This window comes from Littorina saxatilis, linkage group LG3 (genome assembly GCF_037325665.1).
Source record: "Littorina saxatilis isolate snail1 linkage group LG3, US_GU_Lsax_2.0, whole genome shotgun sequence".
Taxonomy (NCBI): Eukaryota; Metazoa; Mollusca; class Gastropoda; order Littorinimorpha; family Littorinidae; genus Littorina; species Littorina saxatilis.
This window is the reverse complement of record NC_090247.1, coordinates 53,106,705-53,133,975: the sequence shown is the minus strand read 5'-3', so window position 1 is coordinate 53,133,975 and position 27,271 is coordinate 53,106,705. Positions and strand designations below refer to the sequence as shown.

General features: G+C 44.6%; 1 protein-coding gene across 1 annotated transcript in view; it reads right to left on the bottom strand.

The window, feature by feature from the left end:
- Nucleotides 1–10,559: 10,559 nt before the first annotated feature.
- The window catches only part of LOC138962642 (transmembrane protein 242-like), a 33,797-nt gene continuing 17,085 nt past the window's right edge, over nucleotides 10,560–27,271 (bottom strand). The window contains exons 2-4 of the mRNA XM_070334544.1: nucleotides 16,753–16,853; nucleotides 14,872–15,009; nucleotides 10,560–12,779 (exon numbers count right to left, since the gene is read on the bottom strand). Of these exons, the coding sequence (XP_070190645.1) occupies nucleotides 12,630–12,779; nucleotides 14,872–15,009; nucleotides 16,753–16,853 (389 nt within the window). The 3' untranslated portion in view covers nucleotides 10,560–12,629. The remainder of the gene's footprint in view (nucleotides 12,780–14,871; nucleotides 15,010–16,752; nucleotides 16,854–27,271) is intronic.

Here is a 27,271-nt window from a genome sequence, read left to right as displayed (position 1 = left end):
AGAAATGGCAAATGGCATCACGAGAAAAGAAATGGCAAATGGCATCACGAGAAAAGAAATGGCAAAAACAACGAAGCAGTAAAACAAGAAGAATCACAGCAAGATAACAACAGCAACAACAAACCCATTTAAACGGTAATCGTACATGCTTATTCTGTGTTGATAATCCCACACGCATATATACCCTTCACAAAAAGTTAAGGACCCCTTTTTCGAACGCATACCATAAAGAAATGACAAGGTTAAATGATTTATTTTTTTCTGTATTGTTTTATTGAAGAACCGAGGACTGTCTCCAGAAAATGTCAAGTCAAACATGCCAGCGAAAACAACGCTAGAGCTTGTTACTCTAGACAACCCTCTGATTTCATATTCACAACAGTAGTATTTCTTATGACGAAAAACTGCAAAATCTTATTCAGGCAAGCGATCACTTGTTAATCTCCCGCTAATCGGTAGTGAGATGTCCTACAACGTAAGATGATCTCTCCCCAGACCATCACAGAGCCCCCATCATACGATTTCGTTCTAGAACAGCACCATCTGCAAAGCGCTCTCTACGACGCCTCCAGACTTTGATGCGTCCATCAGCAGGATCCAAAAAGAGGCGGAACCCATCTGTAAACAAGAACTGAGCCTTACGATGACGTAACCACCCCACATGTTGAGTGCACCAGGCTCGGTGGGCAGCTGTATGGTTGGCAGTCAATGTTGTTTTGCGGACTGGGCGTCTTTCACTGAAGTTAAAAGCGTGTAAGCAGTTTGTAACACTTTGATTCCTGACAACAGTGTGTGGTGGCAGCTCATGGTCGATGCCTGCTGCCTTTTCAGTAACTTTTTTGTGCTGCATGGCCTTCATTTGGATGAGGTGATCTTTCATTGTTGTCGTGATTGTAGGCCGACCATAACACTGTCGTAACTGTACTCTGACAATTGCTTGAAGCCATTCCTTCAGTCCGATGATGTTGAAGGGAGACACTGCAACACTCTGAACCACGTGCCTGGCAGAAACAACATCCTGTAGCCATCAAACTGCCCTTGCCTTATCCAAGTCTCTCCGCGTTCGAGATAGGGGCATGATGTTTCATTGCATTATTTTGTCAGTGTGTCATTTTACAAACGCAAATTTGTTAGCACATTTTGTGAGTGGAACCCTGTTGTAGCACGTGCATTACTGGTTTTTGTCCTGCCATGTCTTGCACCGATTTCATAGGACTTTGAAAACTGCCCACTTTTTAAAGAAAACCTCACTTTTTTCGCCTGACACGTTTAGCGTGACACAGCCTACCAAAAATGTTCATAGAACAAGATTCACTGCCCTTTCGTTAATTAAAAAAAAGTGACGTTTCCCATAAATTGTCAAACCCTTGATGTTTGGCGAATATTTTAATGATTGTGAACATTTCATAGCCGGTCCTTAACTGTTTTTGAAGAGTATACATTCCTGTTGCTCCCGCCGCCGATTCTAGACTTTTGTCAGTTATTGGTGGACAGAAGAGGGGTTGGGGTGAGGGGTGGGAGGGGGGGGGTTCATACGAGAAAAACATAAGTAGACACACATCTTCACATCCACCGACTGACCCAATTTGTGTAAAGTATTTTACGGCTAACGTTCTTGTTTCTCTTGTGTTTTTAAGGCCCACTCCTTCCCGTGTAAACGATTCCGCTGACCATCTCAGACCTCGTCTGACTTTTACATGGGATAAGACCGTCCCTCTACTTGGACAAATACCCCCAAATCAAGAGCCTGGCTACTTTCTGTGCAGATTGGGATTTTTGTATAAATTAATTTCTTAAAAGCCACTAGTATCAATCTGCGTAATGAATTCAACTTAGAATTCAAACATCCAGGTTGTAGTTAATTTGTGCTATGTGTCCAAGTGGAGGGTTAGTCATATCCCTTGTAAAAGCCTCGCCAGACTCTGAGATAGCAATCCAGGGGGGGGGGGGGGTCCGGACCTACCCCCCCCCCCCCCCAGCCAAAAAACAAATTTTGATTTTAAAAAAAAAAGGAAAATAAAGAAAAAATACTCCTCAGATTGCACCAGATTGCTCCATTTTCCTTGTTTTTATTAAAATTTTCGGGGGGGGGGGCATGCCCCCGAACCCCCCATAGGAGCCGGCCTTTGTCTTCTCAATGACGGTTTGGAAAGGTAGTTGGGTAATTTGTTGGCTCAGATTGCACCAGATCGGTCAATATTCCTTGTGTTAATTCAAATTGTCTTCTTAAATTAACTTTTGGAAGGTGTGTTAGCTCAGATTGCACTAGATTGCTCCATTTTACTTGATGTTATCCGTTTTAGGAAAAAGGAGGTTAGTCGCCTCGCGGCCTTAACTTAACGGTTCGCGTCGTTGATCTGTCCCTAAAACAAATTTGGACCCCCCCCCCCCCTCCCCCTTAAAAATGATGTGATCCGCCCCTGGAACTGTTATCACGGCAAGGACTATGCCTTTGACAAGCCTCTCTTAAAGAAAACCAGTCGTTTAACTGATTCGGATCCAGGAGAGACTGCGCCGTCTGACTCCAATTCCCGGCTGAACCACAATCAAATTTGTTCTGCTTACTCCCCTTATCCGCAAACTGACCGGGTTCCCAGACGGCATTACTCCGTCACTCATCTGACAATTCTCTCCCCTAATCTCGGGTCTTCCCGCGAGGCTTTGGAATCGTGACGTATTTCTGTTTGCTCGCCTGATTCATGGCATTCCTAATATAGGTAGTACGCCAACAAGTGGTGGTCGAAAGAAACTACGGTAGGCCTATATTTTGTTTGTTTGTTTGCTTAACGCCCAGCCGACCACGAAGGGCCATATCAGGGCGGTGCTGCTTTGACATATAACGTGTGTATGTATAGGTTACAACACGAGTGGTTTTTTATATGGCTTGTATTTCAGTCAAGACCCAGCGGATGAATATCATCGGGAGACACGAGCCTCTGGCGAGTGTCTCTCGATTGATATTCCCGCTGGGTCTTGACTGAAATACAAGCCATATAAAAAACCACGAGTGTTGTAATCTGTATATCCCATTCTACCATCAAACACAAAGTGTAGACTACTAGCGGCACTGTTGCGATCTGTGCAGGGTAAAACTGTTGCCAGCGAGACTTAGCCCTTTTGCAACCTTAAACTAAGTGACCGTCGCTGAAAAAATAAAACGAATGAGTGCATCGATAAGTACGCGGTAACACTACTTTCAGACCATTTAAAAGCTTTAAGTAAAGGTTCATAAGTTGCAAGAAAGTAATGAAGTCGAATAGAAATTAATTTAGTTGAAGCGCACAATTCTTTTGTTTTGCGTTTCAGGTCGGCAGAACGGGCGAAACGGGTTTGGGACCCATTTGGCTTACTCGATTCAGAATTGATTCCACGTTGTTTTTCTCGAACGTGTGTAATTAGGCTTATTGACAGAGAAGCAAATCTTAGGGAACAAATATGTAGGTTTAGATTTAACCATTTGCTCCCTATTTGAAATGTATCTACGTGATAAACTGTTTTGCGAGTGTGTTTGCATGGATGAACTTAAACTGGTATGGGAGTGAGGAAAACGCGACCGACACGTCTGTCACCGCCGATTGATTGCATTTTGAAGGAATATGACTGGATTACGGAAAAATATGTGGACTTACTGCAGAGCCAGGCAAAAGAGTAGACTTGCTCGCAAAACACGTGAAACAGCCGATGTTTGATAGCTGTAAAGGCGCACACCGGCAAAACACACTACCGACAGATTCTCAAAAGTCGTCTGCTAACGATGCAAGGGGAGGGTACTCGTGTTTTTGTTTTGGTTCGCTAGCATCTGGTTATCTTGTAAGTTGAATGTTCGTTTTTTTCGACCTGCATTGCTTTCATAATGAAAGAAACTTTTGCTTATTGCATCTCATACATCAGATCAGTTCTGAGATTCATTTTTGCGTGCAACTGATATGGTTTTCTGAGCCGTGCAATACGATTTTAGAACTTCATACAAATGTGTCACATTGTTCGGCGCGAGGTCAAAGGTCGGGAGGAAAGTAGTCCTTTGCCCAAATCGGAATCTGCACTATCATATATTTTTTGGAGTCCATGATGTATTTATTGAGCTATAAAAATACAACATATATACCCATACTGAAGTAACAGAGACAAAGAAGGGAGGTCATGGGATATATATATATAGCTTATCAGCTTCCGTAGTTGGTAAGATTCAAGACAAGAGTCCCCGTGTTGTTTTGTTTCTAATAATGGAAAGATCTTTCTTCGTCTGAAAAGTATTGTGTAAACCACCAAAGATCTGCTCAGGCTTTCACATGGACACAGGTACCTGACACATAAAGGCCAATATCGGCGCGTGGCAGATGTAGCTCTGGTTTCTCGTGCTTGCAACACCAAATTTAGCTCTGTGGCGTTCTTCTACATGTATATAATGTGGCAGATGTAGCTCTAGTTTCTCGGCCTGTCCTTAATTGAGCGTCCATTTTTTCCCCGAAAATGTAATGCCAAAGCTTCATGCAGCTAGCTTTGTGAAGTAGTCTTCGCGAAGTCGACTTCGATAAAATAATTTGAGGCTTTACGTTAACATGCAAAATAAAATCAGCCAAAAAAACAACAACTCCAGTCTCTGCAAGGAAGCAGCTAGATTGTTGATTTTGGGTATGACACTGCCCAATTGAACATTGCAAGGGCGAAGATCAACAATACGTGGTGAACAAAGGACTAATACTGGTGCTAGTTATGATCATTTTCCTCCTCCCCTCTCTTCCTACTACCATCACCCTTTTCAGGGTATCAACACACTCATGTCCATAATAGCTAGGTTAATGGCCTGTGAGGACGTTAAACCCCCACTAGTTCAGGTCAGTTCCCCCCTACTGTGTGAGCCATGTGTCACGCTGTGAATTACGACTCGTTCATTTTGCTGTCTCTGCAGGAAGCTCTACTTTAGACTGTGATGTCTCCATCATCATCGTCTTACTCATTAACCAGGTAATTAGCCTACGGTCTAAAACGGTGTTGTTGTTTTCTGTCAGACAATTTTTTTTTTTTAAACAAGAATAGTTAGGTAACCGGCACGGTTGGCCTAGTGGTAAGGCGTCCGCCCCGTGATCGGGAGGTCGTGGGTTCGAACCCCGGCCGGGTCATACCTAAGACTTTAAAATTGGCAATCTAGTGGCTGCTCCGCCTGGCGTCTGGCATTATGGGGCTAGTGCTTGGACTGGTTTGTCCGGTGTCAGAATAATGTGACTGGGTGAGACATGAAGCCTGTGCTGCGACTTCTGTCTTGTGTGTGGCGCACGTTATATGTCAAAGCAGCACCGCCCTGATATGGCCCTTCGTGGTCGGCTGGGCGTTAAGCAAACAAACAACAACAACAAAGTTAGGTACTGGGACGTTTTAATTCTAACAAAACAAGACATTCACGAGTAAATTGAAGCCGGTGAAAACTTATCCCAGAAAGCATTGATTGTATACAGCCTCTGGCTAGATGGCCAGAGACAACTATGGTATTTGGTTCCATTTTGGAAAGGAAAGTGAGAATGCTTTATGTCCTACAGGCTAAATACTTCGCCTCTTAAGGAAAAGATATGGGTTATATCATTCGAGTTTTACACCGTCGCGGCTTTTGGCGAGATCAATCAATCAATATGAGGCTTATATCGCGCGTATTCCGTGGGTACAGTTCTAAGCGCAGGGATTTATTTTTATTTTTTATTTTATGCAATTTATATCGCGCACATATTCAAGGCGCAGGGATTTATTTATGCCGTGTGAGATGGAATTTTTTTTTACACAATACATCACGCATTCACATCGGCCAGCAGATCGCAGCCATTTCGGCGCATATCCTACTTTTCACGGCCTATTATTCCAAGTCACACGGGTATTTTGGTGGACATTTTTATCTATGCCTAAACAATTTTGCCAGGAAAGACCCTTTTGTCAATCGTGGGATCTTTAACGTCCACACCCCAATGTAGTGTACACGAAGGGACCTCGGTTTTTCGTCTCATCCGAAAGACTAGCACTTGAACCCACCACCTAGGTTAGGAAAGGGGGGAGAAAATTGCTAACGCCCTGACCCATGGTCGAACTCGCAACCTCTCGCTTCCGAGCGCAAGTGCGTTACCACTCGGCCACCCAGACCACAAGTGTATGCGTGTTTTGGTGGTATCAGCCATCTGCACTAATGGCAGAATGACCAAGATCTTTTACGTGCCATTGTGGTGACACGGGGGTGGGACATGGCTTCCGTCTCTGGGTCTGCACATAAAGTTGACCCGGCGTGTCCGTCCCGGCCCGAATTCGAACCTGCGACCTTCCGATCACAAGTCCAGTGCTCTACCAACAGTGCACACAGCCTTGAGCCCCAGAACGTGATCACGGGAAATGTTATTTGCATTTGAGCGGGAGATGTGACACGACAAGCAAAATAAAGTTTCGTTTGTCTGAAATAACTAAAGGTATGTGCAAAGTCACCTGTGGGATAGTCGTGTAAATGTTTTTACTGTTAATATCCTTATCTGCGACAAAAAGACAAATCATTACCTATAATGGTTTAATCGAAAATGCTCCGTAACTATGCTTATTAGCCTAACTATGATAATCAATTAACGAATATGACTAGAGGGACGTTATTCCTTTCAGCGTCGGAGTTCTTTCCTCGTATTCTTTTTCTTCAGCAAACCGAACGACGAATGCAATCTTTCTAACTATATCAACACCAGGAGAAACTTGTTCGTCTCTTCCAGTCCTTCACACAAGCGCAGTGTCCTCAAAAAGAAACCCACACCCGTATAAACGAATTAAACCGCCTTTACGGCTGAACTCTTTCCTGCCACAGAAACAGTCAATTAGTGTATACTCCCTCAGGGTCTGTGTATAAATAACTCGAGAGGACCACCGAAAACTTCCTGGATTTATTTGTTCATCAATCCCCCCCCCCCCACACCCCCCCCAAAAAAAAAAAAATTGTAATGCTCTTTTTAGAATACGTACAGTTAAACCTGCCATGGCGACCACCTCTCAGCAACGACCACCTGCCCTGCGCTTTGAAGCGCCTTGTGGTGAGATATATGCGCGTTATAAATTTTCGTATTATTATTATTATTATTATTATTACGACCACCTGACAGGATGGCCAGCGATGAAAGGGGAGGGGGGAGGGGAGGGGGTAAAGAGGAAGCGGGGGAGGGGGGTAGCGTAAAGGGGGAGGATATCAGAAAACTCATAAGAAAAAAATGTTAATGGTTGTTCGGGTACGCCTTATTTTGTCTTCTTTGGGCGATTCCATAGCTACTTTATTGATCCCGTTAAAAGTTTCGGACAAATTGCTGGAATGGTTAACTTGAATGTGTGTTTTATCTGCATCGCAATATGGAAAACTTTGAACTTTTTGGATTCTGTTTTAGATAATTTTAAAAAAAACTGAAAATGGTGTGCTTTATCTTCATCATACAATGTAAAAACGTTTCCCTTTTTTGTTTCCGATTCAAATCAGAAAAATACACACAAACACACACACAGACCGCGTGACCTTTAAAAACATCTACGCAGTGTTGGACATCTCAGTATACAAATCCTTTTAGCGTAAATATGCACGTTTTCCGTTATAAAAAGGGGGGGGGGGGGGCAATGCAGTTTACTCTTGTCAAGGATGCAGACGATAACGAAATTATGTACTGCGTCCGTCGTATTTGTTCCGACAACATAGTGGATACGGTTGTGAAATTTAAGTAAAATAAATGACAGAAAAAAGACAAGTAAGTACCATGTTATGCTCTCTCTCTCTCTCTCTCTTCTTTTCTAAATCAGTGTGTATGTCACTATGTGTGTGCGTGTGTGTGTGTGTGTGTGTGTGTATGTGTGTGTGTGTGTGTGTGCGTCTGTCAGGCTTTCTTTGTCTGGGGTATCTGTGTTTCTGTGTGACATATGTCTCTCTCTTCTCTGTAGCGCGCGTGCGTGCGTGTGGGCCTTTACGAGCATACGTTCATTTTACTTGTGTGTCCTTTACTATGCTCGCAAACATTTCTTTTTCAAAAGGAGAGCATTATTCTTGCTTACGCGTGTTTTGTCCTTGAGGCAAGTCCGCACTGGAAGCTGACTCTTGTGAGTAAATCATCCGCAGAGCCCAGGGAATGCATCCCCTCGTACGTGATATGATTACCACGCACGCCTTTAAAGAGACCCTCCGAGACACCCACATATCTGTAACGGGGGGGGGGGGGGGGAGAGACGGGGGGGGGGGAGAGGGGGGGAAAGAGAGAGATGGGGGAGAGAGAGAGACAGAGAGGGGGGGGGGGAGAAAGAGAGAGAAAGAGAGAGAGAGAGAGAGAGAGCCAGAGAGAGAGATGCGAAAAATAACCAGTGCGCACACAGGAAGCAGCAAAACCGTTGATTATCTGGTATGTGCTTAATGACATATGATACCTACATATGCACAACCTGGCGGTGATCTAACAAGTCAATTTCTACTGCTGATATGACTAAGTCACCGAGACAAAATTAATTTCTTGAGAGCCTTTGTCAATCGGCCTGTGGAGAAATGCAGACAACGTGACAGCATAATATGTACGTGACGGGTGACTTTTTCGATTACGACGTCTTCTTGAACTTTCTTTCGCATTTGGTGTCAAAGATTTGGTTTTGGATGAGAGGGTCAAGAAGAGACGTCTTGCTTTGTTTAATCGGTGTTGATTCTTATTAAGCTGAAAAATGCAGTTATCTGTAAAAGGATAATCTGCGGTGGTGAACACGATCGCTTGAAAGAGAGAGGGAATGCGCCTTTAACAAAAACGGAGATGACAACGTAGCACACAACGTAGTGTCGCTTCTGGCGGACTGAATTGACGCGCACGACCCAGGGCATGATTTTAAACCGCCTAATGACCAGCATGCATTGAACTCGTTGTCTTCGTCCCTTTGGGGAGGGGGGCAGAGGAAAAAATGCCTCTCTAACCTATGGCTGTTGTCTGGCTGAACTGGTGCTAATGAAATGTCAAAGAACGTGTTAAAAGTGCTAGTTTTACGTCTGTGTCCCTCCGGGGGCCTGTGCTGCATTTCCAAAGGATTCAAACAAACAGAGACTGAAAGGCAAACAGGAAGACTAGCAGGCAGGCCAACAGAGAGAACGTGCGTCATAAACACACAGAGAGAGGGGGGGGGGGGGGGGGAGCGGGGTCAGAGAGAAGAAGAGACGTGGACAGCGAGACAGAGACAGAGAAAGGGGGGAACAAAGAGATATGGGGAGAGGGGGGGGGGGGGAGACAGGGGCAGCAAAACAGAGAAAAGGGGAAACAGAGAGAGAGAGAGAGAGATACAGAGAGAGGGGGTGGGGGGTGGAGGGCGGTGGGGGAGAGAGCGGGGTCAGAGAGAAGAAGAGACGTGGACAGCGAGACAGAGACAGAGAAAGGGGGAAACAGATATAGAGAGAAAAGAGAGAAGAGGGAGGGAGGGAGGGAGCCTGGAGCGAGATATGCTAAAAGCCACGAACAAGCTAAACGCTAAAAAAAAATAATTAAAAAAAACATCACGAAGACAGAAAATACGAGAGAAAATTCCACAGAGGGATGAGAGCTGCATGCACGCAGATAGACAGACAGACAGACTGACAGACAGACAACAATCACTTAGGCGAGCCCTAGACCATTTATCCTGGACCGCCAACCAGCTCTCTCTCCGCTCTTTCTCTCTATTACGAGGTAGCGGCCTCTCGCTTTTAGGAACCTACGCTCACAAGCCTTTCAGAAATCAGGGCGACGTGATATCCGGTGTCGATTGTAAACATGGACGAAGTTGCCGAGGTAAGTTCTGAAAATGCTAAAATAAACTCAGCAAAAGTGCATATGGAACATGTTTTTCGATGAGTTTTGTTAAGTTTAGTTTGGAGTTTTGGAAAATCCAGTTCATTGTCACCTCCCATTGTCACAAATAACTGGAGCGTGCTTTCTTTTCACCGTCTTCGAATCGCTCGCCTTTCAAACCGGACGCGACGCGCCCCTGAAAGTCGAGAGTCGTAACCTCGAAGAGTCACGTGACGAGTTGGCGGTCCAGGCTATTTGGTCTATGGGCGAGCTTAGACAAAGAATGAGAGACAGTGCCAGAGAGGGCACACAGACAAGACAGCCAAACAAGAGACCAAGAGAAAGGAAGTCTGCGAGCTAGAGGTAGGCATATATATACCAATCTCCAGAAGACAAAATGAGGCATCATAAATTAGGACTGAAATCAAATGAGCTTAACCTTCCTGCAACGAACACGTTTTAATGAGGCGCAAAATATTGAGAAAAAATGTGTGTTTTTTCTCTAAATTTAATCCGTAATTCCGTCAGAAAGAATATTGCTCAATACACATAACCGACTTCTGTTGAATACGAGGAAAACAAAATGAATGTTTTTCCCATTGGCATTATTTTGAAGTATTGTTGAATACAGTTACCGAATTATGTTGAATACGAGTACGAGTAAACATAAAATCACTCGTACAGTCAAATTTTCCAAATACGAGCATAAACACCACCCAATTTTTTTTTTTAATAAATCTCTAGTGGCATGTCCATGCATACCCAAAACACACAAGTGGCAATGGTTTCAACTCTTTTATTCACACAAATACTGGCTGAATATCAAACACTGCAAACCTCTTTTTTTTTTAAATCACATACAAACACAAGCACACATGAACGCACGCATGAACGCACAAATAGGCCTACGCAGAAAGTATGGTATAGAAAACTGAAAAACTCTGCCGCTCCCTCCCTCTCTCTCTCTCTTTAACACACACACATTTAAAATAAATATTCGCAAACACGCACGCACGCACACACGCACACGAACACACACACACGAACACACACACACACGCATACGAACACACACACACACACACACACACACACACACACGCACACACACACACACGCACGCACACACGCACACAAACGCGTATTCAAAACATCAGCGATGAAAACAGCTCTCCTGCGATCAATAATTGCACCAAATGGCACTCACAACAAACCACCTGCCATAGGAATGTTATTCAACTACAGCAGCATTTCGAGGTCTTTTAAGAAATGTTTCACATTATTATGTAATATTGTTGTTTAAAGGTATACTCCTTCTAAGGAGTAGTTTCTTAGTATTATGTAATATTGATGTTTAAAGGTATACACTTTCTCGTGTAAGCGAACGTGTTCACCATGCTTACCATGGGCCCTTTTTGTGCAGACCACACCAATTTTTAAGCACACCAGCATCCACTTACTGTTGTCTGCAGATCTAGCCAGGCATCTGCTGTCACCATACACAGCAAAACGACAACCTTCAAGATACCTTTTCTCATGTGAACTTTCTTTTCTTTACTTATTTTGGTGTTTAACGTCGTTTTCACCCATTCAAGGTTATATCGCGACAGGAAAAGGGGGGAGATGGGATAGAGCCACTTGTCATTTGTTTCTTGTTCACAAAAGCACTAATCAAAAATTTGCTCCAGGGGCTTGCAACGTAGTACAATATCATTTTTTATGACCTTACTGGGAGAATGCAAGTTTCCAGTACAAAGGACTTAACATTTCTTACATACTGCTTGACTAAAATCTTTACAAAAATTGACTATATTCTATACAAGAGACACTTAACAAGGGTAAAAGAAGAAACAGAATCCGTCAGTCGCCTCTTACGACATGCTGGGGAGCATCGGGTAAATTCTTCCCCCTAACCCGCGGGGGGTCTCATGTGAACCATCTTGTAAATCAACACAGACCCGAGAAACAAAAGGATATAATGCTTTCCAATGCTTGTTATTCTTTAAAGTGCCAGGAGATGGGTTCCGTCTGACTCTCACTTACTCTTGTTGCACATGTCGTTTGCATAATTTTAGAGCGCTTACGTCCCTTTGCTTCTCCGATCATAAAATAGCGCCCTGCCTCATTTTGCTTCAGATTCTCACCACATACTCGGTTCAGGTGTTAACGTGTGATAAGAGCATTCTTTGACTTGGACGCATACCAAAAATCAACAGTGTGGGTGCATGCTGTGAAGAGAAGGATTTTTTTTTTTTTTTTTTGGCTGGATTAATTCAGCAGTTTGACATGGATGTACCGCAACACGGTGGCCTAGTGGTAAGGCGTCCGCCCAGTGAGCGGAAGGTCGTGGGTTCGAACCCCGGCCGGGTCATACCTAAGACTTTAAAATTGGCAATCTAGTGGCTGCTCCGCCTGGCGTCTGGCATTATGGGGTTAGTGCTAGGACTGGTTGGTCCGGTGTCAGAATAATGTGACTGGGTGAGACACGAAGCCTGTGCTGCGACTTCTGTCTTGTGTGTGGCGCACGTTAAATGTCAAAGCAGCACCGCCCTGATATCACCCTTCGTGGTGGACTGGGCGTTAAGCAAACAAACAAACGACATGGATGTCACCTATGAAATAAATCGAGCACCAAATAATCCTTCCCCGAACACACATTTTTGGGTATGACTGTGTCCAAGTGGCAGGGACATGTAGTGCTTATACAATGAAAACGCTTGAACAGGTCTATGTTGATTTTCAAAATGGCTTGCTTACACGGAAAGACAGGTATCTCATCTCATAGCTTCTCCGTCCTCAGTTTATCGAGGCTGACACCGTGCAGCCCGACCACACTCTGTCAATCATCGTCTAGGATCCCTTGGAGCTCTTCTTCTTCTCGTCCTCATCGATGATGTACTGCAGCAGGTCTCGGATGGACTCGAACTCCTGGCGCCCCTGACTCTCCTTCTTGGGAAGCTTGGGGAGAGCATGGCCCATCTTCTGGCGAAATTCACCCAGCTGTAACAAACAGAATTTTTTGGTTTAATCTCGGGTAAAGAGTGTCTACACCAAAACAAAATGCCACCCACATTAATGCTAATAACGTTCACATCTGTTGACACAATTGCTTTATACGTGACGGGCGCAGTGGCGTGGTGGTAAGACGTCGGCCTCCTAATCGGGAGGTCGTGAGTTCGAATCCCGGTCGCTGCCGCCTGGTGGGTTAAGAGTGGAGATTTTTCCGATCTCCCAGGTCAACTTATGTGCAGACCTGCTGGTGACTTAACCCCCTTCGTGTGTACACGCAAGCACAAGACCAAGTGCGCACGGAAAAGATCCTGTAATCCACGTCAGAGTTCTGTGGGTTATGGAAACACGAAAATACTCAGCATGCCTACTCAACGAAAGCGGAGTGAGCTGACTATGCTCACAGAGTATAGTGTGGGCAAACGAGCTCACACGTAACCAGAAAATTCTGGAACGCTGAAGAAGAAGAAGAAGCTTTATACGTATTTGGTATACATTATACGTTAACCCCGCTCGCAATGGGGAGACAATACATCTTCCACTTGGGCGAAATTTACCTAGCTCCGACATGGATAAAAGACTCTTTTTTTCTTAAAAAAAATAATAATTTCGAGTTTGAAGGTGGGTAGTAAAACATTCGCTTCGGCAGAAAAGTTGTTCCAAGTTATGGAGGATTTTCTTTCGATGAAGGAAGGGAAGCAACCTCGCACAATCGACGATGGTCATACTGGCATCTGGTACTAAGTACTGCTTTCCCCTTCATGGATGGGATTTCTTCACCAAACCAACGCTACATTGTTAGTCGAGAATGACCGTCTCGGTCTTCGGGTTTGATTAGTCCAGACTATTTTTAATATATAAAAAGTCTCGGCGATGACAATTTGTTGGTGTTGATCTTTGAGTTTGATGCCAACAGATTGACTAAATGTTTTTAAATCGCTTCACGCGACTTGTTTTTCATTTGTCATGGAAGAGAAACACATAATAATAACAAATATTATTTGTTATACCCTAACACCCAACCCCCCACCAATAAAAACACACACCCAAAAACAATATTTTAAACAACATTTAAAAAAGCATTCACAAAAATACAAAGTCAGAAAAGAAAGCGAGTTTCATTGTCTGTTTGAGCAATCACACAACCAAACAAATAAATAACACAAACACAAACAAGTCGCGTAAGGCGAAATTACTACATTTAGTCAAGCTGTGGAACTCACAGAATGAAACTGAACGCACTGCATTTTTTCACAATGACCGTAGTCCACCGCTCGTGCAAAACGCAGTGAAACTGACGAGCCTGTTTAGCGCGGTAGTGGTTTCGCTGTGCTGCATAGCACGCTTTTCTGTATCTCTCTTCGTTTTAACTTTCTGAGCGTGTTTTTTTAATCCAAACATATCATATCTATATGTTTTTGGAATCAGGAACCGACAAGGAAGAAGATGAAATTGTTTTTAAATCGATTTCGGAAATTTTATTTTAATCATAATTTTTATATTTTTAATTTTTAGAGCTTGTTTTTAATCCAAATATAGCATATTTATATGTTTTTTGAATCAGAAAATGATGAAGAGCAAGATGAACATAAATTTGAATCGTTTTATAAAAAAATAATTTTAATTACAATTTTCCGATTTTTAATGACCAAAGTCATCAATTAATATTTAAGCCACCAAGCTGAAATGCAATACCGAAGTCCGGCCTTCGTCGTAAATTGCTTTACAAAAATTTCAATCAATTTGATTGAAAAATGAGGGTGTGACAGTGCCGCCTCAACTTTTACAAAAAGCCGGATATGACGTCATCAAAGACATTTATCCAAAAAAATGACAAAAACATCTGGGGATTTCATACCCAGGAACTCTCATGTAAAATTTCATAAAGATCGGTCCAGTAGTTTACTCTGAATCGCTCTACACACACACACACACACAGACACACACACAGACACACACACACACACACACACACACACACACACACACACACACACACACACCACGACCCTCGTCTCGATTCCCCCTCTATGTTAAAACCTTTAGTCAAAAAAAGAGCCACAAGTTTAAGGATTTGACCCACATTGTTAACACCCATCAGTTTCCAGACGACGAAGCAGAAGGATCCGACCCCGGCTACGGCATAGAACGTCCCCCAGCCCAGGGCCCGTAGAGCCAGATTGCCCCCGCTCTCCGGCAGCTCGTGAGTTGGGAACAAACCCTGGAACACACACACACACACACACGCACACCGCACACGCACGAACGCACGCACGCATACGCGTATGCACACACACACACACACCACACACCACACACACACACACACACACACACACACACACACACACACACACACATACACACACACACATTAGTGACAAATCTTTTGTACTAATAAACAAAGCATTTGAAGAGGGAAAAGAACAAGTAACACGGAACTTTGAAACACATTTGACTGCTCCAAGAGGTAGCTCAGTTGGTAGAGCACTGGACTTGTGATCGGAAGGTCGCAGGTTCGAATTCGGGCCGGGACGGACACGGGTCAACTTTATGTGCAGACCCAGAGACGGAAGCCATGTCCCACCCCCGTGTCATCACAATGGCACGTAAAAGACCTTGGTCATTCTGCCATGAGTGCAGGTGGCTGAATACACCTAAACACGCAGACACTTGGGTAGCGCGACTCCGTTGCTGCTAGCTTTCCACTGGGAGGAAGCGACCCGAATTTCCCAGCGATGGGACAATAAAGTAATGAAAATGAAAATGAAATGAAATGAAAAGATGTAATCAAGAGCAAAAACAAGAGCAAGAGCAACATCAACAACAACAACAACCATATTACAATGTATTATACAGAGATCGCGCTTTTTGCTAAGGATGATCGCTGTAAGTATTTGTTCTGAATGATTTTAGCTTGCGTTTGAATACTGCGTTCCACTATAAGGGTCTTTTTTTCAAGACAAATCTATAATATTACCTTTTTTACATTTAGTCAAGTTTTGTTTTAATTGTGATAGCTATTACCATTCAAAATACAACACACAATAAGTATGGAACGCCAGATACGCCATGTCCCCGCGGAATTCCGGCCGCGCGGACTTTCGAGCTATTCTCGTCGTTGATTGGTCAGAAATTCCGCCCGAACTTTTATTGTCCTAGTATCTGGCGTTCCATAGAAAAGGATGAACTATTCCCTACCCTGTAATGACGTCAAAGTAACGGAGATATTTGAAACCTGGGAGACGGCTCGGATTATAACAAAAAAGTCTGCTTGCTGATCTTTCCTTGCCAAATGAATATAGGAAGGAACAAGGAACAAGAAACAAGGAGTGTTCAGACCCATTTCATTTTCATAATTTTATTATCCAATCGCTGGGAAATTCGTTTTCAACCACGAAGGTTATATCGCGACGGGGAAAGGGGGGGAGATGGGATAGAGCCACTTGTTTCTTGTTCACAAAAGCACTAATTAAAAAACTTGCTCCAGGGGCTTGCAACGTAGTACAATGCATTACCTTACTGGGAGAATGCAAGTTTCCAGTACAAAGGACTTAACATTTCTTACATACTGCTTGACTAAAATCTTTACAGACATTGACTATATTCTATACAAGAAACACTTAACAAGGGTAAAAGGAGAAACAGAATCCGTTAGTCGCCTCTTACGACATGCTGGGGAGCATCGGGTAAATTCTTCCCCCTAACCCGCGGGGGGTGGCTTGTGTGTGAGTGTGTGTCAGTATGTACTTGTGAGATAGATAGATAGGGGGGTAAGAGAGAGAGAGAGAGAGATGAGAGAGAGCTATAATTAAATAAAGGGGGAAGAGATAGAGAGAGAGAGAGAGGCGAGAGAGAGAGAGGGGGGGAGAGATGGTAGAGGGAGCTAAAGATTGAGAAAAAACGAGAATGAGAGAGAGAGAGAGAGAGAGAGAGAGAGAGAGAGAGGAGGGGTGACACTTACCTTGGTGAACATGCTTGGGTCTTTCTTCTTTGCCATGGCGATGGTCATCCCAAAGCCTCCCAGTATGGAGAAGCTCGCCACCGTGGCCATGAATAGGCTCTCTGTACACACACACACACACACACACACACACACACACACACACACAGATCATAGTTAAATAAAAGTTCAAATGTAAAGGTAGTCTCAGTGTCCTAAATCTAAATAACAGGCCAACTATTACATCGACTTTTTTGTCGAAGTTGTTGTTGTTGTTGTTGTTGTTGTTGTTGTTAGAGGAAAATATATATGAAAGACCGGTTAGTAGGCAGCCGCGTTATTATCTTTGCAGGATGTCTCTCAGCTGTCCTGAAGCAAATTTGTCTTTAGTTTTGTCTTAATTCATAAATTTGTTTTCCAACATAACCAGGCCATTTGTTTTTCAACATAACCAGGCCAATAAATCTTAAACATTTAACCCACTGGAAAAAAAGAAAACAATGTACAGGCACGCAAAATGAAAAACATAACAAAACAAATGTTACATTCGCGTGCCTATTCATTGTCAAGAACGGTTTTTCGTTATCCAAGTCAGTGAACTATAGAAATTGTCTGAGCTCGCCTGCGACAGAAATCGATAAAGCTTTCGCTGGAGGGATTTATACATTTTCTCTCGCCTGGTCTACACACAGGTTAAGCCTGTACTTTAGTTTTCTCAAACCGAGGATTACCGAGCAAGAGAACAGCGAAAGCAAACTGCATGCCACGCTGAGAGAAGAAGTAAGACAGTCAAAGTATACATGTCACTCAAACAGATTATCATGGCGAGTAGTGCAAACGAGGACGCTTGCACCATACCTGGTTTCAACGTACACCTTGTTTGTGCTCCGTTTTAGCAGATCTCACAAAGTCAAGTAAGATAATTATTAGTGAGGTCAAAATTCAACAAGAAGGGCAAAGCCCATACGACTCACATGCTTGACCTTGACCTTTACATAGCAATGACATCATACACTAAGAACTGCTTTACACATTTTTCCTACCAAAATACATGTGACCTTGATCCAAGGTCATGCAACACAAAGCTGTTAATTCAAGACATAGGAAGTACAATGGTGCTTATTGGCTCTTTCTACCATGAGATATGGTCACTTTTAGTGGTTCACTACGTTATTTTGGTCACATTTCATAAGGGTCAAAGTGACCTTGACCTTGATCATATGTGACCAAATGTGTCTCATGATGAAAGCATAACATGTGCCCCACATAATGTTTAAGTTTGAAACAGTTATCTTCCATAGTTCAGGGTCAAGGTCACTTCAAAATATGTATACAATCCAACTTTGAAGAGCTCCTGTGACCTTGACCTTGAAGCAAGGTAAACCAAACTGGTATCAAAAGATGGGGCTTACTTTGCCCTATATATCATATATAGGTGAGGTATTGAATCTCAAAAACTTCAGAGAAAATGTGAAAAATGTGAAAAATAGCTGTTTTTTAGACAACATTTATGGCCCCTGCGACCTTGACCTTGAAGCAAGGTCAAGATGCTATGTATGTTTTTTGGGGCCTTGTCATCATACACCATCTTGCCAAATTTGGTACTGATAGACTGAATAGTGTCCAAGAAATATCCAACGTTAAAGTTTTCCGGACGGACGGACGGACGACTCGGGTGAGTACATAGACTCACTTTTGCTTCGCATGTGAGTCAAAAATAACAGACCTTAAGGCAATCTGATGCGAACGCATGGAATCAAAACAACAACAAACAAACAATAACAAAAATAAAAAGTAAAACCTGTGTCTGAACAAATGATTCGACCAATCAAACCGATCGTTCCAATTCTTTTCACTGTCAAGTTAGGTCGAGCGGAACCCAGAGACTTTACCGCGCTTTCAGGCAGTAAAAAGGCAGAGACATCTTACACCCTTCAACAGGCAAAACTGAAGTCGTAAAAAAAAGGATTTTACTTCCACCAATCGCAGCGTTTGGCACAAAGCGTTGCTACGAGCCCCAGTTTGGCAGGAGAGGTCGTGGGCGTGGAACCAGAGATTTTACTGAGCTCTCAGACAGTAACAAGGCAGAGGAATTTTACGGGCCTCATCAGCCAAAACGACTGACGTGATCAGAATACATGTCATCGACAGCGGCTTCAGTGCTCGTTTGTCTCCGAAGCTAAAATACACGCACACGACATTAGAGATGATTTGGTATAGTTAGACCCCGGTGTATCTTTTGAAGGGGTCAGTTCTACTAGGCGGTGTGCGGTGGTGCTTTCGGTGGGAGAAAGATTTGTTTTGTTTGTTTGCTTAACGCCCAGCCGACCACGAAGGGCCATATCAGGGCGGTGTGGGAGGAAGAAGAAGAAGAAAAAGAAGAAGAAGATGATGATGATCATGATCATGATGATGATGATCATGATGATGATCATGATGATGATGATGATGATGATGACGATGACGATACCAACTTAGTTGGGCAGACAAAACATGTTTTCCAACTGGAATAAAACAGACAGTGTCAAGTAAACAAACTTCCTAGAAAAAACCAAGACCGACAAGAAAGCAGATTTATATCAGCCAACTTACACAGTAACGCTGTCTTATAGTGCTCAACAAACCCTTTTCACAATAAATATCAAATTTCCTCTTCAAAAAAGAAATAAGAATATCCTTCAGGCTAACCGCCACCCCCACACTACAACCACTTCTACACCCCCCTCCCCCCATCCCCCCCCCCCCCCCACACGTTTCTGCCCCAACACCACTCCCACGAAATGTTTCTGCGCAGTTTCAGAACAGCCATGGCTATATTATTGATTTTTCTTCCAGCCTGATTCCGCCAGCTAAGTTCGGTTTTCCCAAACACAACCTGTCATCATCATCATCATTGTGAGCGTGCGCTTGCTGGACGCTGAAACTGTTGGAATCATGCGATCCTATTTGTGTTCTGCTTGGTAAAAAACAATGTACAATGAATGACTAGGAATACAGGGAAGGAAAGCTGAAGGTTTAAAACTCATGAGAGACTGGCTTAGGATTCAAATGATCCGTATAATGTTTAACGTGTCTGACGCTTTCCTTTCTTGTTTGTTGTGTGTGTGTGTTTTTGTTTGTGTGTTAACCCTAACCCATCCCTAAACGAATGTGTACATAGTGAACCATTCCTAAACGAATGTGTACATAGTGAACCATTCCTAAACGAATGTGTACAAAGTGAACCATTCCTAAACGAATGTGTCCATAGTGAACCACCCCTATACGAATGTGTACATAGTGAACCATCCCTAAACGAATGTGTACATAGTGAACCATCCCTAAACGAATGTGTCCATAGTGAACCATCCCTAAACGAATGTGTACAAAGTGAACCATCCCTAAACGAATGTGTACATAGTGAACCATTCCTAAACGAATGTGTACAAAGTGAACCATCCCTAAACGAATGTGTACATAGTGAACCACCCCTAAACGAATGTGTACATAGTGAACCACCCCTAAACGAATGTGTACATAGTGAACCACCCCTAAACGAATGTGTACATAGTGAACCATTCCTAAACGAATGTGTACATAGTGAACTATCCCTAAACGAATGTGTACATAGTGAACCACCCCTAAACGAATGTGTACATAGTGAACCATCCCTAAACGAATGTGTACATAGTGAACAACCCCTAAACGAATGTGTACATAGTGAACCATCCCTAAACGAATGTGTACATAGTGAACCATCCCTAAACGAATGTGTACATAGTGAACCATCCCTAAACGAATGTGTACATAGTGAACCACCCCTAAACGAATGTGTACATAGGGAACCACCCCTAAACGAATGTGTACATAGTGAACCATCCCTAAACGAATGTGTACATAGTGAACCATCCCTAAACGAATGTGTACATAGTGAACCATCCCTAAACGAATGTGTACATAGTGAACCACCCCTAAACGAATGTGTACATAGTGAACCATCCCTAAACGAATGTGTACATAGTAAACCATCCCTAAACGAATGTGTACATAGTGAACCACCCCTAAACGAATGTGTACATAGTGAACCATCCCTAAACGAATGTGTACATAGTGAACCATCCCTAAACGAATGTGTACATAGTGAACCATCCCTAAACGAATGTGTACATAGTGAACCATCCCTAAACGAATGTGTACAAAGTGAACCATTCCTAAACGAATCTGTGAACCATTCCTTAAAGCTGTGGTCTCTCTATGACTATCCGCGGGTTGCTGTTTTATCCCTTCGATCCCTCCTAAAAACAAAGTATTACTGAGAGAGCAAACAGGAAGTTACCAGCGCAGAAGACAAGCGTTGAATGAAGCCGCCAAGGTCATGTGGATAGTGTAGGTTGGGATTCAGGCCGCCTTCTCTATTGAGAATTATGTGCAGGATTCTCAGACCTATCTTTTTAAACACATAACCTCGGACAGTCATAGAGAGACCTCAGCTTTCAGGAACTTTAACAAAGTGGACTATCCCTGAACGAATTTGTACAAAGTGAACCATTCCTACACCAATCTGTACAAAGTGAACCCTTCCTAAACGAATCTGTACAAAGTGAACCATTCCTTAACGAATCTGTACACAGTGAATCATTCTTAAACGAACTTGTAATGTACTAAGCAGACCCTTTCAGCCAAAGACGACGTTCAGATCGAGTCATCCCAGAGTCAGGGCATAGCCAGCGTCGCGGCACGTAATCCCAGCAGACTGGATCAAGTTCAGCAGTCTACAATAATGACAGGCCTTTAGTACTGCAGCCAAGAATCCATAATTCCTCTCTAGACGATAGAGAATAAAAGAACCTGCATGACCACGCGAGTTAATGCACCGGGGAGTGGTAAAATGATGGGGTTGGGGATGTTGACGGTTGTGGTGTTAGGGGGGTGGGAGAGGGTGGAGATAGACTTTTGAAGGCGTTGGTGGTCAGGGGCGGAGCAGTTAAGCCAGAGGGTGGGGGGTTACAACCTGGGGTAGAAGCCCCCCTGAAGCTGAAGAATTGTAGCTATTTTATAAACAATTTGTGGCTTATCCTTTCTTTTTTTTTTTTTGGACAGCCGGAGGGGGGGGGGGGGGGTCCGGAACCCCTGGAACACCCCCCCTAATCCGCCCCTGGTGGTGATGATGGTTGCGTTGATGATGGTGGGTTCTTGAGGGGGAGGGGATGCCGCGTTGATGTGAGTGGGGGTGAAACTAAGATCGGGGACTGGTGACAGTGGGGAAAGGAAGGAGGACTTAATGACCACTGTATGTTTTGTTGCATTATCCCTTGAATCACAACAATCACGCACACACACACACACACGCAAACACACACACAGTATCCTTTACCTCACCACCATTACCCCCACCATCCCTCGGCAGCACACACACTCACACACACACACACACACAGACACAATCCTCTCTCCTCCGAACATCATCAACCACGGAAGTAAAACAGAACAACTGAGAGATCAAAAAAAAGGCTGTCTCGTTAAGGGCAGAATATACCTGCGCAGTTTCAGCGGCACAGACGACGCACTGCATATTATTGATGCTGCGATAGGGATTATGACGAGTACTTGGCCTGTTTTCCTTTCACGCAACGTGTAGCGGGCTGGGATAATCTGCAGTGCGTCGTCTGTCCTGCTGAAGTTACACATGTGAGCGCCGGTGTAACACGAAATTTTTACTCCACGAAAAATTTACTCCGGAGTAAAAATTTCGTACGAAATTCTTACTCCGAGTAAATTTTTCGTACGAGAAAAGAACTCCCCAAGGCACGAAAAAATGACTCCCTCCACGAAATTTTTACTCCCCATTTTTTTTACTTCCAGTAAAAATCTCGTAGGCGAAAATGGGATACGGGCAAAGGGATAATGCCAATAATTATGTGATCTCGCGCAAACGAATGTCGCGCTACCCTCCCTCCACCCCTTCCACCACAAAGACTAACAGGGGACAAGAGAGTATAAATTTCGTACACCTGGCATGAGAAGTTAAATTGCTAGTGTTAGGGTGAAGTAATTCATTCGTTTTTTATTCGTCAGGGGAGTAACATTTGTGTACGAAATGTTTACTCGGAATTCACCTGTCGTGGGGAGTAACTTTCTCGTGCAATGGGGGAGTGCTTATTTCGTAAAGGGAGTAACATTTTCGTACGAAATTTTTACTCCAGAGTAAAAATCTCGTGGGAGTAATTTTCTCGTGTTACACCGGGCCTTAGCATGACGTCCGCGTGGTCGCGTTGATGTGAGTGGGGGTGAAACTAAGATCGGGGACTTTGGTGACAGTGGGGAAAGCAAGGAGGACTAGATGACCACTGTATGTTTTGTTGCGCGCATTGGGGGGGGGGGGGGGGGGGATTAGAGAAGGTGTTTTTCAGAGTGTTGTTGTTTTGTTTGTATTTGGTGTTTGTTTAGATTTTTTTTTGGGGGGGGGGGGGGGGGAGGGGGTGGGGGGCGTAGGAGAATTCTAGAATTACCCTCATATAACTTGTTGCATGCATGTCGAGGTTCCTCGCTTCTTCTACTTCATTATCATACGGTGACTAGAGAGTTCAGTTTGGCGGAAGATGGTGGTGGTGGTGCTAAGAGCAATGGGTTTGGATAAAGGAGAAGTACGTGGTTGAGGGGGAGGGGGGGGAGGGTAAAAACGGTCGGGCGCGCCTCAAATGTTTTGTTGCACGCATGTCGAGGTTCCTTGACTTGTTCTATTCAATTATCAGCCGGGAACTAGATGACCATCGTCGTCGAGGCAACGGAAAGTCGAGGAGTGGAGGTGGGGGGAGGGGGGAGGCAGAAGACGTCTGGGGGAGGGGGGAGGGGGGGGAGGGGGCGCGTCTGTTGAGGGTTGGGCAGAGGAGAGGAACGGTTCCATAATAACTTCTGTTGTCACGTGAGTAGACAGAGCGAGTGGAGCGGCATCGTAATAGACAGCAACGTGAAATATGAGTAAATATGACCAATATATCGCACATCACAACTTTTATCATATCAATGCTTGTCATTCTCTCTGGTGCCAGAAGACTGGTTGCACATAACTCTCGCTTACTCTCGTTGTCATCTTTGTTTAGAGCGCTTACGTCCCTTTGTTTCTCAGATCTTCTTTCCTTCGTCCAAATTTCCCTTCCCCCAGAGAACAGCAGCAGCAGAATGCATTCAGATCAATCGTAGTCGCCTGTTGACGCCACAGGTCATGAATATATATGCGTTGGTCTGACAAAAGACATTTGACAATTTGGCCCCAACACCTGATAACGTTAGCAGGGTACTGTGCCAGAGCCAGGAAAGGCGTGAATATTCACGAACCAAGGGAAAATGCTATCGTTTCTGGACTGCATCAACTTAAAGATTGGCCTTCTAGTTGCAGATCGAGTGAAGCAAACTTATACGGCAGTGGGGACTATGAGACAAAGGACACAGAGACACGGCAGTGGGGACTATGAGACAAAGGACACAGAGACACGGCAGTGGGGACTATGAGACAAAGGACATAGAGACACGGCAGTGGGGACCATGAGACAAAGGACATAGAGACACGGCAGTGGGGACTATGAGACAAAGGACACAGAGACACGGCAGTGGGGACTATGAGACAAAGGACACAGAGACACGGCAGTGGGGACTATGAGACAAAGGACACAGAGACACGGCAGTGGGGACTATGAGACAAAGGACACAGAGACACGGCAGTGGGGACTATGAGACAAAGGACACAGAGACACGGCAGTGGGGACCATGAGACAACGGGCACAGAGACACGGCAGTGGGGACTATGAGACAACGGACACAGAGACACGGCAGTGGGGACTATGAGACAACGGACACAGAGACACAGCAGTGGGGACTATGAGACAACGGACACAGAGACACGGCAGTGGGGACTATGAGACAACGGACACAGAGACACAGCAGTGGGGACTATGAGACAACGGACACAGAGACACAGCAGTGGGGACTATGAGACAAAGGACACAGAGACACGGCAGTGGGGACTATGAGACAACGGACACAGAGACACGGCAGTGGGGACTATGGGACAAAGGACACAGAGACACAGCAGTGGGGACTATGAGACAACGGACACAGAGACACAGCAGTGGGGACTATGAGACAAAGGACACAGAGACACGGCAGTGGGGACTATGGGACAAAGGACACAGAGACACAGCAGTGGGGACTATGAGACAACGGACACAGAGACACAGCAGTGGGGACTATGAGACAACGGACACAGAGACACAGCAGTGGGGACTATGAGACAAAGGACACAGAGACACGGCAGTGGGGACTATGAGACAAAGGACACAGAGACACAGCAGTGGGGACTATGAGACAAAGGACACAGAGACACAGCAGTGGGGACTATGAGACAACGGACACAGAGACACGGCAGTGGGGACTATGGGACAAAGGACACAGAGACACGGCAGTGGGGACTATGAGACAAAGGACACAGAGACACGGCAGTGGGGACTATGAGACAAAGGACACAGAGACACAGCAGTGGGGACTATGAGACAACGGACACAGAGACACGGCAGTGGGGACTATGAGACAAAGGACACAGAGACACGGCAGTGGGGACTATGAGACAAAGGACACAGAGACACGGCAGTGGGAACTATGAGACAAAGGACATAGAGACACGGCAGTGGGGACTATGAGACAACGGACACAGAGACACGGCAGTGGGGACTATGAGACAAAGGACACAGAGACACAGCAGTGGGGACTATGAGACAACGGACACAGAGACACGGCAGTGGGGACCATGAGACAAAGGACACAGAGACACGGCAGTGGGGACTATGAGACAAAGGACACAGAGACACGGCAGTGGGGACTATGGGACAAAGGACACAGAGACACGGCAGTGGGGACTATGAGACAAAGGACACAGAGACACGGCAGTGGGGACTATGAGACAAAGGACACAGAGACACAGCAGTGGGGACTATGAGACAAAGGACACAGAGACACGGCAGTGGGGACTATGAGACAACGGACACAGAGACACAGCAGTGGGGACTATGAGACAAAGGACACAGAGACACGGCAGTGGGGACCATGAGACAAAGGACACAGAGACACGGCAGTGGGGACTATGAGACAAAGGACACAGAGACACGGCAGTGGGGACTATGAGACAAAGGACACAGAGACACGGCAGTGGGGACTATGAGACAAAGGACACAGAGACACGGCAGTGGGGACTATGAGACAAAGGACACAGAGACACGGCAGTGGGGACTATGAGACAAAGGACACAGAGACACGGCAGTGGGGACTATGAGACAAAGGACACAGAGACAAACAGTCAGACGTGGCATACAGTCATGACAACATTCTTCCTGGTCTTACCTAGAAAAAAACATAATCATGTTACACAGGGAAGGCACTTTGATTGATTCATTCATTCATTGATTGATCTTTAATACATCAGCAATGATAACAGTTTTAGGCACAGCCTATAGTCTTAAGCCTGTCATTAATCGGGAGAAGTTGTCTATGCGAAGTATATTTCGCGAAGCTTGCTGCACGAAGCTTTAGCACTGAGTTTTCGATAAAAAAAAATGACTCCGCGAAGTCGACTTCGGACTCAATAACGGACATCCTTTACAACGTCCCCTTACTTTGAGTCAGTCAAAAGCCAGCTCAGCCGAACCACAGGACAAAACCTGACCCAGCGCGCAGAGAGAAATATTCTCATCGTCAAAAAGCATACCCGATGGCATACGCCATGTACACAGGTTCCTGGCACCTCTGTAGCCTCATAATATAATATCGGATTTTGGGTGGGGCTGGTTACTTCTATAGCCTGAAGTATATAGCTACTTCAAGGTAAGTTGCTGGAACCCAGATAATGGGATGACATGTATGAGGATGGGGTCGGGGTGGTTGTGTGCGTGTGTGTGTGTGTGTGTGTGTGTGTGTGTGTGTGTGTGTGTGTGTGCGTGCGTGCGTGCGTGCGTGCGTGCGTGCGTGCGTGTGTGTGTGTGTGTGTGACAAAATGATGCAAACGAACCAACGCTTTCACCATCATAACTGTCAATATATTGTCATAAACCTATCGGTCTGTGTGTGTGTGTGCGTGCTAGCGCATGTGTGCGTGCGTGCGGGCGTGAGTGTGTGTGTGGCTATGTGTAGATGTACGTGTCTCTGTGTCGGTGAGTCAGTCCCCAAGCTGTCGGTTGAGGGGGGGGGGGGGGGAAGTGTAAGATAATGATGGTAGAATTGCCATTTGGAGAAATTAAATGTCACCATGACTGCGTTTAAAGTGAGCATGAAAAGACGTGAACCTCAACGTAACAGGCACTGTCGGATTTAAGCTTAGTCAATTAACCAAGAAGTTCAGTTTATAGAAGAAGTTCTTTCTTTCTTTATTTGGTGTTTAACGTCGTTTTCAACCATTCAAGGTTATATCGCGACGGGGAAAGGGGGGAGATGGGATAGGGGAAAGGGGGGAGATGGGATAGAGCCACTTGTTAATTGTTTCTTGTTCACAAAAGCACTAATCAAAAAATTGCTCCAG